The following is a 12,710-nucleotide window of genomic DNA, read 5'->3' on the forward strand; positions in this document are numbered from 1 at the left end:
TACCTACCCACTCAATCCAATTAGCCCATTCCATTGTTCCCACTTCGTCCCCCAATGCATACCCGCTTGCCACACCGCCCCCAATTCCATTTTTCGCGCCCAACCCATCAATCCTCTATCTCGCCCATGGTATGCAACCAACGTTATAAACATAATAAAGCTTCAAAACTTCATCAAACAGCAACCGCAAAAGCTGCTTGGCGCAGCGGAAGCGCGCCGGGCTCATAACCCGGAGGACCTCGGATCGAAACCGAGAGCAGCTAGATGTTGTGAATGTTTCTTTTTTGCGCTTTTTTGCACATGCTAAAAAGCGGGTAGGGAGGTAGATGGTCTGGAAGGTTGGCATATTACGTTTTGCTAGTTGTTATGGGTGTGGTAGTAGTACGTGTTATTTTTTCCGACTTTGCTATGTTTTAATAGAAGCGTCACCCCAACAGCACGTTATGCAGAACAACGAATCAAAAGAATTATCAAGATGATATTGCGTTCACAAACAACCACCGCTATGCAAAGATACCTATACACAAACGTCGCGTCCATAACCCACTACACATAAATCATCTACGACGCAGTAACGAGCACATAACTCGTAATAGCATCCATCCTCTCCTTCGTCAACTTCAGCCCCACCTTCAGCAACTCAGTCGCAACCTCCTGATCCTTCCTCTCCAACTCATTATACTTCTCGCGCGTAAGCAGCCAAGCAACAGAGTCGTTCTCCGCCGCTACCGTGCCCGTTCGGTCAGTCTCGGAGAAGAACGGTAGCTCACCACACGTCGTACCCGGTAAAATGACTTCGAAGAAACTGCCTTGGTCGAGCTCGTATTCTGTCCGCAGACGGCCTTTCTCTAGGATGTAGAAACCGTCTGGATCGTCGCCGCGGGAGTAGAGGACGGTGCCGGCGGGATATTCTTTGCGCTCGAAGTAGGGTGCGACGGCTTGCCAAAAGTCTTCGTTCTTGGTGGAGACGTCTTCGAAAGTCTGGAGGATGATCTTGAGTGGTTGGGCGAAGTTGCGCCAGCGCGAAGGAGCGACTTGTGTGGTTTGGGTGGTGCTCAGAGAAGTAGTGTCTGGGATGGAAAGAGAGTCTTCGCCGCTTTCGCGCATGGTGGATCGAGCGGCGATGAGTCTAGCACCGCGCCGGGGCGACGAAAAGACGGGGTTGAGGGAGCTGGCACCGAAGGATGTGGGCGTGCCACCAGTAGCGATCGGTTCGTTGGCGGAGGTGTCCTTGGATCCGGAGATACTCATTGGCGGTGTAGTTTGTGGCTTTGGCGCATGGCGGTTCCAGTGCTTGTGGAAAACTTCTAGTAACTCGTTCTCGCAGGATTCAAGCGCAGTGTTCAGGTCCTCGAAAACTTGTGGTGGAGGGCACTCCTCATCGCCGTCCTCATCTAGAAGACCGACGTTTTGTAGGGCTCGTCCAACTGGATCAGCGAAAGAGACTCCAGAGATGATCATCTTCACATTCTTGGTGTTGAGGATACGGTTGATGCGCTGGAAACCTTCGGAGCTGGAAAAGTCAACGTCCAAGACGTGCGTAAAGTCGACAATGATGAAGCTGATGGGGTTCTTCTCAAAATGGTCGTCGTCGATCAAAGACCGCATGTACTCTTCCACGGAAACGATAGTTCCAAAGAACAAGAAACCGCCTAGCTTGATGGCGCGGATCTGACCTCGCACCTTGTTGAGATAACGAGAATCGGATCGTGGGCGCCGAACAGTAGACTCTGCGATCATGCCGCTGTATGTTCCTCGGATGGCTGAATGGCGTGAGCTTTGCACCACGTAGCTGACGCACGCAAGAACGATGCCGACGAAGATACCAACAACGAAGTCGTGTACGCCCATGATGAGTACAATGGCCAGGATGGTCAGATATTCGAGCTTGTGACATTTGCCAAAGGTATCCCAGAGAGCTTCCTTCATGAGATCGATACCAAGGAGGAAGATGAGTGCGCCAACTAGGCAGATCGGGATGTAGCCGACCATGGCTGGGCCTGCAACCCAGACGGCGGTCGTTGCGAATGCGAGCATGATACCTGCAGTCCGACTGTTACCGCCGTTGTCGACAAACATGACGCTGTTGGCGTAGACGAGATAGTTCTAGAACGCTGTGAGTGATAGATGGTGGAATTTGGTGAGAATGATCTTACCTGGATACTTCCCAAGCAACCGGAGAGCGTATTCGAGATGCCATGAGCAATCAGCTCTCGGTTGACATCGAGATTGTCCTCCCGCACTGCCGCACCAAGAGCGGGGACATTGATGGGAACGTGAATAATGCCGAAGAATGAGAGGGCGAACATAGTGGGAATAGTGCTGACAAGCGCCGCTCCATCTATGCTGCCAAATTTGAAGTAAGAGTAGAATCTGTAAAACTTGACACCGGCTTCGGGCGTCTCAAAGATCCAACCTGCGTTGCGCACAGGCTCAAGGTCCTTATGTAGAATGCCCTTAACAATGATGTAAAAGACAGCAAATACGGTAATGAAGAAAGCGGGTAGAACGAAGGGGCTCTTGGACAGACGCCGGAGGACCATGATGGTGATTGCAAGAGCGAGCGGTAATGTCCATAGATACCAGGTGTCGCCGGAGAATAGCTTCTGCAGGGTAGCGAGATCGTAGTTGAGGTTACCCTCGAGGCGGGCCGATACCTCAATTCCAGTAACAACCAGGAAGAAACCCACACCTCCGATACAGCCGATCAGAATGTGTCTGGGGAAGAAGCTGACGAGGTTGCCCAGTTTGAAAGCTCCGAGGGCAAGGAAGATGAGACCAGTCAGGATGGAGCTCAGACAGTAAGAAACGATGGTAGTGGCTATGATGGCCTCCGGTGGCTTGCCTTCCATCTGGTTCATGATGGAATAGGCCATTTTGTGGAAGAACGGCACTACCTCAATCATCTCCGATCCGACACCTCCTTTGAAGACGGATAGTCCCAGGGAATAGCAGAGCTGAGAAACAATGCAGCTCACGAAGAAGATGGAAATGCCGTCCGGGCCGGTGTTGCTGAAGATGGGCGCACCGAGCGGGAACAGAATATAGCCATAGGACAGCGCATCCAGGAGATTGAGAAGCAATCCAAGGAATACGGCCGACGTGATCTGAACACTGCTGAGAGCGCTCGAGATGAGAGCATCCTTGGTATAGTTCTTGGGGTTGGTTAGAGATGCGCTCACGTCCAGTAGGTGTCCCCGTCCAGCAGCGAATGTTTGTTTGACGCGTTGAGGCAAGCGCGACTTGGAGCGTGGTGTCCACGAGTGGCTCTCGGAGGGTTTCTGCTTTTGTTGCGGGTCCGGGCGCGATAGTCTGGTCTGAGGCAGTAGAGGCGTCCGCTCGGTATCCTCGACAACTACACCCGGCACGTGTGAGCTGCCCGATGTCTTCTTCGCGCTCTGTGACGTCGCCCCCGGCAGCTTGGGGCTGAAGAAGCCCTTATCAGCTGCCTGTGGCCCGATAACGGTATCGGGCGTTTCGGCCTCGCTGTCCTCCTCGATGGTGTCGGTCCAGCGACCCGTGTCTATCGAGGCGCGCCCCTCGTCGTTATCGGATAGTATGCCCGCATGTCTCCCGGAGAAAGTGTCGGGGTCAGCAAAGCTGTGGCGCTGCGGTCGGTCCTGGTAGTCTTCGGCTTCGAGGGCATACGAGGCCAATTGGGAGCTTCTCTCTCGCACGCCTTGGGACGAGTACTGTGGGGTATCTACGCGGCAGTCAGTGGCTGCCCATAGATAAGGCTTGGGATAGGTACCGGCAAACCCGTGGGATGTTTGGTGCGCGAAGGAGCGGATGGGATTGCGCGTGTAGGAGCCAGAGAGAGGGCCTCCTGCAATTGAATTCCCTCTTATCCGGCGTGGGAGGGACTGGCTGCCCTGCTCGGCGTGCGAGGCATCGTGGGCGAAGTCGGCTTCGTTGACGGCGTCGCTGGTGAAGGGAAGCTGCTGCTCTGCTGCGGGCGAGTCGCGCGAGAACAGACGGGAAGGCATGGCGCCTGACTAGAAATATCTAGGTATCGTCTAACGTTCAAAACTCAGCGACGCATCGCCAGACCCGCGGAAGTTTAAGTGGAGAAGTCCAGGCGTGTTCCAAACTTGGAAGTGGAGGGCTGCTACCGGGAGCTAGACGGCGCTGGAGGCGGGTTCAATGATGCCTCAAACAGTGTCGACGTGACGCGACAAAGGTGCGCCTTTGAGTGAAATTGGCGTCGTCGCCGGAGATCAGACATGATGGTGAAAGGCCGTCGGGTGCAGGGATTGCGCGGCTTGTCGGAAGCATGGGGCGCGCATCTGGTAAATTTTCGTTCAACACCAGTGAATCGAGACCTGAGCTCTCGGTACGTCACCGGCCGCTAGCCACTCGCCCTTTCCCCTTCCATGCTGCCCAATTCCCAATCCAGCGTCCTTCCTCCCCGCATCTGCAACCTGCATCATCTTCAATTCACCCGTCGCTTGATTTCAACTCTCAACGACGCGATATGGCGTCAACCGCCGCCGACATGTGATCATCGCCGTTGTCGCCTGTCGCCTGTCGCCGTTGTCGCTGCCCTCGCTAATGCACCTCGACCAATCCGCGACGAATCCCACACGTTCATGCATCGCGGAGCGCACCGCGCAGTCCTGCAGGTGGATCCGCTTTCGTCATGCGAATTGTCAAAATCCATCCATGCGAGTCAGGATGGTGTTTATCCAGAATTCTCTTCTACGAGTTTGCACAAAAGAGTTGGATGAGTATTGGTCATGATTACGGATAGCATCTGAGTTTGCGGTTCCGCGCCTTCCAATGTAAGCGGCCATCATTATATGCCCGTAGTCGGCAAAGAAAGACCGTCCCGAATGCTCCTGGTTATATCCACGTCCCTCAACGACCCCGCTTCAATGTTAGTCAATTGCATACACAGTACCAGCATGGCGGTCCTCATGCGTAGGCTTCTCATACAGGTTTGCACCTCCGCAGAATCCTTGATGTTCTTAGACAACAGCTTTACGTGGATCCCGCATGAGAACGTACGACCAAGACCTCCACAACCAATGCAGATCTTATGAATCCCCTCATTGTTACAGCTGGGTGCGTGCTGGACCCGACACCTCATCCGATGGAAGCTCTCTCGGTCGTTCTGGCACCTCCGCCGAGGCGGTCTTTACGGATATATCACACCAGTAAGATGGTTTCAACGGGTCCTTCGTCGTATGCTGCCATTACCGAGTCCATGTTCCGTCTCTTCCAGGAGAGATTGAAATACCCGACTCTTTCAAAGACGCCTGGTCGGATGCCAGTGTCTACTATGCAAATCACCACCCACAGTGTTACTGGGCGATCAGCATCACCATATCGCAAGAGCACAAGTAGTTGAACATCAACCGCATTTCGATCGTGGTAACATGTGGCCTCAGTATCGTCAAGGACGACCTCGAAAATCTCGGATGCTTCATCATCGATCAGTCCTTCCGATACAGAAGGCCAAATACCCCTGTTCATGGTACAGAAGGCCATGTTGTTCTCTTCTGTATAACGGACGCTGGCTGGAATAAGTCTGCATTCCAGGACCAATAGCCCGAGTTCTCCAACGTGCGATGTTGGAATATGGAGATCTCTGACTGCTGCCATTTCTTCTGCAGGGGACTCATCAAGTTTCAGCATCGCAACAGGAGATACGTCATCTTTCGTGCTGGCCCAACTCCAAGTAGGTGCGAACCATGGTTGGATAAAACCAGGACCAATGTTGGTTTTGGTGTAGCTTTCACTTGTGAAAGAAGTACAGCATTCCCAGAAAAGCAAGGCTTGCGTAAAGTGCAAAATTCTTGGTGCAAGGAAACGCTCTTGAGCGACCCATGCCCTTTGATTCAAGGGTGACTTGTAGATGATGCCATCTGGGATGATGGAACGGAACCCTATAAATAAGGACCTGGAGTAGGCCACTCAGACGAGTCCTGGGTTTCTGACCACGTAGCTGCAACCGTTACCGGCGTGAGCTCTTGGATATCGCGATCAAAGAAAAGACCAACGTCTCCGGATTCAGCAGCGGTCGCGGCAATACAAAAGTCTGCTTTGCTGTAGACGTCGCGCATGCGGGCTGCTTCAGAATCCCAGTCGCTAAGATCATCCTGAAAAATACAACTTCATGAAGTTAGCAACGATGTTGAACAATGTCAGTGGAAAGATATTACAGAGAATCGATCCAAATGAATTGGACTTGGAATTTCCGTGTTACGGTGATCGCGTCCTAAAACGTCCTAGATAACAAGGACCACGGGATTCCCTCTTCGAACATATCCACAGTGGGCTTCGTCAACACCGCCCTTTGTGGATGCGTTCCCCAGCAATGTGAAAGCACGGTGTCGCCCGCTCCAACGACCGTATCGGTTCCTTCACAAAGTCGAGCAACTCTCTCTTCAGTGGATCCAACGTACAGTACTCGTGTTGGCATAAAGCCGTTGTAAGGAGCCAGATGTTGACACTTAGCATGTAGCTCTCGACATCTGTGATACTGTTTTCCGAGCCACGAAATCGCTTCGTCATCGCCTGTGTTATGGGTAACATGTTAGAAATGCAACTCAGGTCTTGCTACAGTAAAAATCAGCACCCGGCAATGATGTGTAATGAACCCAAGAATGCTTCGCTCACATTCGTACGCCTCAAGATCAGCGGATGCAGTATGAGCTCCGCTTTCAAATTTGACTCTTGCAGGTCCTTCACGAGCTATACCCAGGCTGTAATTTGTCGGTCCTATGGGATAGGGATACCCAGGACTTCCCAGTACTAGCGGAAGGTCAGCTACACCAGGGATCGCGTTCATAGAGACAGTAATACCATAGGTCCATCTCATGGCTTTGTGGAGCCGAACGCATAAGTCACAGGGAAGCTCAAGAGCTCTCTGAAAAGAGTTCGCGTCATTGTGATGAACGTATTTGGGCCGTGGAACTCTGCCTTCCCAACCGTCTGGATCAACGTAGTCTGTTCTATCGCCTCGGAGAAAAGCCTTGCAAGCCTCGCAAAGCTTGATCTGTGAAACTGTGGGTAGCCTCGCAACTGTGTCTTCCCGTGGGAAATAGAACCAGTCCAATGTAGCAAGAGGAAGAGAGGGTGTATGGTGAGGATTGCTCATACTGGCGACAATGTGTGTGAGTGCCTACCAGCGGAGATGATGTTAGTGATATAACTTCGATATGTGCAGGTGAACAATTTGACTGAGATTCGGTCGTAACCCCTCACTTCCAAACTCGTGGTGGTACCAGGGCGGCAATACTTCGTGAGACTATTGGCACCACCAGCACAAACTGATTGCGGTGCGATTTGCTACATCAGAGTCGCACTAATGATACCCCCCCCCCCCCCCCCCCATGGTGGCGGCTATGCAATCCAAGGCTACACATGACGGCATCACTCCATGTCAGCGCTTACATCCGAAGAACGATTCTATCGACCTCCAAAACGGGACGCTGCAATACTGACATGAGCGAAAATATTTACGACAGCCTGGTACAACCATAGATTCATAACTAGCATTGCCCCACCGGGGATCTAAACTACCCAGGCATTCCACCAGTGTATCCTACAGCTTCGGAAATCTAACCCTCAAAAACTGATTCGGCCACGCAACATCCAACCCCAACTGCCAGGCAACCCTGAGCACCCACTCGGGCTCCCGCATAAACTGTCTCGCAACCAGCACCACATCCGCCAATGGCTCCTTCCCCTCCGTAACCTTAACCGCAGCCTTCGCCTCCTTCGCCAACTCCTCATCCCCGATCCGTGCGATCGTCGCCGCACCACCCTCTTCAACAATATCCCTCGCTTGCTCCGCCTCAGTGATAAGACCCACAGCACCGATGAAGAGGCTGAGATTCTCTTTCTTCAGCGCACTACGGATTTGTGCGGCGATTTTGATCTGGTAGTCCTTGGAATCGAACATGTTGATTCGCTGATCGGGGTGGTTTCCTCCACTGCTCACATCGAGGAGATCGACACCAAGACCCGGAAGTAACTTCGCGAGGCGAATCGAGCTCTCGACGTCCCAGGTGCCGCGTTGTTTGCCCAGATCCGTTTCTTCCATCCAGTCTGTGGAGCTGATGCGGAGGTACAAGGGCATGCTGTCTGGGATGACGGCACGAATGGCCTTGGTGATTTCAACCAAGAGACGTGTGCGGTTCTCGAAGGAGCCGCCGTAGGCATCGGTTCTTTGATTTGTAACGGGTGAGAGAAATTGGTGGATCAGGTAGCCATGCGCGCCATGGATTTCGATCACGTCGATACCAGCTTTTACTGCTCTTTGCGCTGCGTCGGCCCAGTCTTGTACTAACTCTTTGATCTCCTTTTCGCTGAGCGCACGAGGGGCCCAGTATCCGCTACTCTCGTCCTCTGCGGCTTTCTCGTCCCATGCCCATTCTTGGCCGCCCATGGGTCCAACGACATTCGTTGGCCAGCCATCGGCGTCAACGTCCGCTTTTACGCTGACTTTACGCTTTCCACCTTGTGTCTTTTGCTCGCCGGCGATCCAGGGCGCGCATGTACTTGCCTTTCGTCCCGCATGCGCTAATTGGAGACCACTCTGCGCTCCTTGGCTCTTGATGAAGTCTGATACCCTTCGTAGTGCGGGGATCTGGGAATCACTCCATATGCCGGGACAGTTTGGAGAGATGCGGCCGTTGGCTTGGACACCGGTGGCTTCTATAAAGACTAGACCTGCGCCTTTGAGGGCGTAGTGACCGAGTGTTGCGATGTGATAGTCTGTTAGGGCGCCGATGGTGGGGCCTGAGGATGCGGTGCTGTACTGGCACATGGGCGCTACAAGAATGCGGTTGCGGAGCGTGGTGCCGCGAATGGTTAGGGGCGTGAAGAGTGTCGGTGTTGTGCCATCTTGCTTGGTGTTTGGAGCGGGCGTTCCTGGTGAGATCAAATGTTTTGGGGTGAAGTAAGGGAGGCCTGGGACGCCTTGGTTATAGTCTTGGGGTGCCATGTTGAGGTGTCGAGTATGAGAGTTTGGGTCGACTACTTTTGCATGAGAAGAGTATGGGAAAGTATATATTAGTCGTGAAAAAGGTGCTAGAAGAAATGTTCAAGCCACCTGTGCTAGAGCACGCAATGCCGTTGATTTGTAAGTATCTTTTGGCATGGAGATAGTTGCCGAGGTACATCTGCAACTTGCCTGAACCAGAAGGTGCTCAAGTCGCAAAAGGCTACGGAGTCCTAAATCTTCAAAGATATCACGCTTCAAAGGGGCAGTTCATGAAATCGATGCCTTAGGCGTCAAACGCGGCACTTTCGAGTGATGTAGCGGCGCCTCGGTCCAGAGCACGCGTAGGCAAAGGATGCGAGCCATAGAGTCCATCGACGCTATATTCTGAATCGCCGCTCCATTCGAGTGGACAGAAACCTAAGTCAGGATAAGACTGAAACTAGAGCTGCCGCAGAAGGGTCCAATGCTTACGCCTACGCGCGAGCTCGAGCGCGTCGCCATGTGATGTGCTCGATGACGTCAACGTAACCGTCACTCAATATAGTAGCCAAACTTCCAGCGCAAGTTGTTTACGACTACCAACCATCTACAACTTCTCAAATCGCTGTACACATACCTCTAAATCGATCCTCCACACACCTAGCACATACATCAACATGTCCGCCGCACCAAACAACCCCGGTCTCGTCTCTTCTCACGCCCAATATGTTAAGGGCGCCGCCGAGGTACGTTACGATTCATTTCTCAAGCTCTTTCAAGAATGATGCCAGGAGCTAACTTCCTTCTAGGAGACCATCGGAAACGTCACCGGCAGTGAGCCATGGAAGGCATCAGGCGTGCAAGACAAGGAGCAAGCGGTGGACGCCATGAAGGCAGCATCAGCGAACCGCGACCCCAGCCAACAAGGAATGGGTGGTATCGAGGAGAAGGCAGGAAACCTAGTCGGCTGCGAAGGCATGCAAAAGGAGGGTGCCGAGAGCAAGAAGGAGTAGATGGCTACTGCAGTTGTTTAAATGAAATTATATAACGACAAACGAGCAATGCTGTCAACTTCACATGCGACAAAATAATTTGCCGCGACGATTTGAATGTCTCGATATAAAGGATGTGTCCGTACGTCATTGCTTGAAGTAGTATCGTGAAGGACCCTGGACTTCGTAGAGCACGGTCCCTGCGAGCTTTGAGCTTGAGCTTCTCGCAATCGAGCTTTAACACACCGCAAACTTCGCCGTCGCAGTACTACCACCCCGTCACCAGTCGCGCGAAACGTCGTATTTCAAACATGGCGCCTCCGATACGCGCGCGCTCGATCAAATCAGATTCCTTCCACGAGCACTTCCGAAAGCTCAAGACATCCGTGTACCAAGATAGTCCTCGCCCAAACGCCGTATCATCCTCGCACTACATCCGCACACTATCATGGAATGCCTCGGGCACATTCATCGCGACAGGTGCCGCTGATAGGACACTGCGCATCTGGAATCCGGAGAAGACGAATGCTAAGAACTCGACCGAATTGCGCACGCCCAATACGACAGCAGCCCTAGAACGCGTTTCCTTTCACCCAATCAACGAGAATGAGCTCGCGAGCTCTACTTCTGATGGCATGGTCAGGTTTTGGGATATACGATCCAAGGCTAGTGTAGGCGAGGTCAAGGTCGGCGAGTGCCCATTCACCCTGGCGTGGACGCCGGATGGGAATGAGTTGGTGGCAGGTAGAAAGGTTATACACTCCATAGCCATGCACGAGACACGTACTGACAGTCTCTAGGATAATCTCCTTGTCACCATCGACCGATCAACCCTAAGCATCCTCTCCGAACACCAACAAGTCCTCCAAACAAACCAATGCGTCTTCGACTGGTCCGGCAACCACCTCTACACAACCGCTGGTGACGGCAGCGTCAGAAGCCTTCGGTACCCGTCTTTCGAGAACGCCCTCACACTCAACGCTCATACCTCCGCATGCTACGCGGTATCGCTTTCACCCAGCGGCGAATACCTGGCAGCAGGTGGAGGTGATGCGCTGATCTCGCTCTGGGACACGCAAGAATGGATATGCACACGGACATTGGAATTGACCGGTGGTATCATCAAGTCGGTTGACTTCTCCTTCGACGGCAGCTATGTTACTGCCGGCTCCGATGATAAGGAAGAGAAGAAGATCCGTATTGCGCATGTTCACACCGGAGAGATTGTACACACGGTTGATGTGCCGACACCAGCGTCCCATGTCGCCTGGCATCCTTGCCGCTATGTCCTAGCATACTCCGCGGATAATCTGGGTCTGAAGATCATTGGGGGTATCAGCTAGTTTGGCATAGAGGAGCAAGGAAATGGCGTTCGTCAGGTCTGCAGGTTCGTATGATACCCATCGTAATCGGAATTCTACGCGCAGCATGCTGCGGGATCTTTTCTTGCAAGCGGCTTATTTCCGTCTGTGACGCAATCGTTGCTCCATGTCGGAGTAGGAAAGTCCGTCTTTTACTCTATGAAAGTCCAGTCACTTCTCTGCATCTTCCGTCCGAATTATCCAACTTCATCACCATGGACGTCTCAACGCCAATCAGACCGAACGACATCTTCTCGGCGAAGGGACTAGTAGTGGTCATCACAGGCGGCGGCAGTGGTACGTTACTCAAGCTTCGAGCTACCCCACCAAGCCCCGCGCCCTCACGTCTCGACAGGCGCGAGCTGAAAGTGCAGTGAACAACAGCTCATCCTCACAGGTCTCGGTCTCGCCATAGCATCAGCCCTATACCAAAATGGTGCCGGGCGTATATACCTCCTCGGCCGCCGCCGTGAAGTCCTCGAGAAAGCCATCAACTCCCTCCAATCCAACACACCGCGCGACTCACAAAGCACCGGTAGCCTCCACGCCCTCCCCTGCGACGTAACCGACCTCAGTTCCGTACGCGCCGCCGCCTCCACGATCCAGAACGAAATCGGCTACGTCGACGTCCTCATCAACAATGCCGGCGTGATCGGCCCCAAAAACGGCGCTGACATCTACAAAGCCGAGTCCATCCAACAACTATCAGAAACCATGGTCTCGGGCTACGACGGCTGGCAAGACGCCATGGCTATAAACACGCAATCCGTCATCGGCGTCTCAGCCACCTTCCTCCCCTTGCTCGAAGCAGCAAACACGCGTCGCGGCTGGACACCCGGTAAAGTCACAGGTACAGGCAACGCGCGCGCCCGCGACACCGGCACCGCGACCAACAATGGCATCGATGCAGACGACGACCGCATGGCGCACATCATCACCGTCGCATCCGTTGCCTCATACATGCGCTGGGTTTCCGCTGGTTTAGCATACAACGCCAGTAAAGCGGCCGCCGCCCACCTAGGCAAGATGATGGCAACCTTCCTATCCGAATGGGGTATACGGAGTAATATCGTGTGCCCTGGACCTTATCCGAGTGACATGACAGCGGGGCTCAATCCCGTTTATGGAACGAACCAAATACCCCAGGGCAGGATGGGTGGAATCAATGACATCTCGGGGCTGATGTTGTTCCTTGTGGGTAAGGGTGGAGCGTATGTTAATGGGACTACGCAGTTGACTGATGGGGGGAGGACGAGCGTGTTTCCTGCTGTTTATTAGATGGGGTGGGTAGGTGGTGGCATGTGAGCAATGGATAGAAGTACAACGGGGGTTGCAGCATACGTAGTCTTGGGTCTTGATATGTGGGCGGTATCCAGGGTAATGTGTACTTTTAGCAGTTCTGGTCGACGACAATATCGACGTCGG

At 53.2% G+C, this 12,710-nt stretch overlaps 4 protein-coding genes and 1 non-coding gene across 5 annotated transcripts; 3 read left to right on the forward strand and 2 right to left on the reverse strand.

Moving 5' to 3' along the window:
* Window positions 1-191: 191 nt before the first annotated feature.
* BKA58DRAFT_t84 lies at window positions 192-263 on the forward strand. The gene has a single exon. It is a non-coding gene; the product is annotated as a tRNA-Met (tRNA).
* Window positions 264-434: 171 nt separating this feature from the next.
* Window positions 435-4,276, reverse strand: BKA58DRAFT_48552 (sulfate transporter family-domain-containing protein). Its single transcript, XM_046175350.1, has 2 exons — window positions 2,157-4,276; window positions 435-2,106 (listed from the first exon to the last, which is right to left on the reverse strand). Exons 1-2 carry the CDS (start codon window positions 3,984-3,986, stop codon window positions 562-564), a joined length of 3,375 nt encoding a protein of 1,124 aa, XP_046021632.1. The 5' UTR covers window positions 3,987-4,276; the 3' UTR covers window positions 435-561.
* Window positions 4,277-7,471: 3,195 nt separating this feature from the next.
* On the reverse strand, window positions 7,472-9,068 carry BKA58DRAFT_393031 (NADH-dependent flavin oxidoreductase-like protein). The gene has a single exon (XM_046171059.1). It carries the CDS (start codon window positions 8,951-8,953, stop codon window positions 7,550-7,552), a length of 1,404 nt encoding a protein of 467 aa, XP_046021633.1. The 5' UTR covers window positions 8,954-9,068; the 3' UTR covers window positions 7,472-7,549.
* Window positions 9,069-9,358: 290 nt separating this feature from the next.
* On the forward strand, window positions 9,359-10,229 carry BKA58DRAFT_48569 (uncharacterized protein). The gene is made up of 2 exons (XM_046175351.1): window positions 9,359-9,678; window positions 9,742-10,229. Exons 1-2 carry the CDS (start codon window positions 9,610-9,612, stop codon window positions 9,943-9,945), a joined length of 273 nt encoding a protein of 90 aa, XP_046021634.1. The 5' UTR covers window positions 9,359-9,609; the 3' UTR covers window positions 9,946-10,229.
* On the forward strand, window positions 10,164-12,563 carry BKA58DRAFT_322956 (uncharacterized protein; the record flags this gene model as incomplete). Its single annotated transcript, XM_046167887.1, has 4 exons — window positions 10,164-10,676; window positions 10,725-11,266; window positions 11,422-11,582; window positions 11,683-12,563. Coding segments are annotated over 4 exons (2,097 nt in total), but the record flags the coding sequence as incomplete, so codon positions are not given.
* Between the last annotated feature and the right edge of the window lie 147 nt (window positions 12,564-12,710).

The sequence above is a fragment of the Alternaria rosae genome, assembly GCF_020736505.1.
Source record: "Alternaria rosae strain MPI-PUGE-AT-0040 chromosome Unknown BKA58scaffold_10, whole genome shotgun sequence".
Taxonomy (NCBI): Eukaryota; Fungi; Ascomycota; class Dothideomycetes; order Pleosporales; family Pleosporaceae; genus Alternaria; species Alternaria rosae.

What these genes read in the sequence shown, in the direction of transcription:
- BKA58DRAFT_393031 (XM_046171059.1), bottom strand. Translation starts at nt 8,953, where the DNA reads ATGGCACCCCAAGACTATAACCAAGGCGTCCCAGGCCTCCCTTACTTC.
- BKA58DRAFT_48552 (XM_046175350.1), bottom strand. Translation starts at nt 3,986, where the DNA reads ATGCCTTCCCGTCTGTTCTCGCGCGACTCGCCCGCAGCAGAGCAGCAG. An exon ending in GTTGCTTGGGAAGTATCCAG is followed by an intron (nt 2,107 to 2,156) that starts GTAAGATCATTC and finishes ACAGCGTTCTAG; the next exon opens with AACTATCTCGTCTACGCCAA.
- BKA58DRAFT_48569 (XM_046175351.1), top strand. Translation starts at nt 9,610, where the DNA reads ATGTCCGCCGCACCAAACAACCCCGGTCTCGTCTCTTCTCACGCCCAA. An exon ending in ATGTTAAGGGCGCCGCCGAG is followed by an intron (nt 9,679 to 9,741) that starts GTACGTTACGAT and finishes ACTTCCTTCTAG; the next exon opens with GAGACCATCGGAAACGTCAC.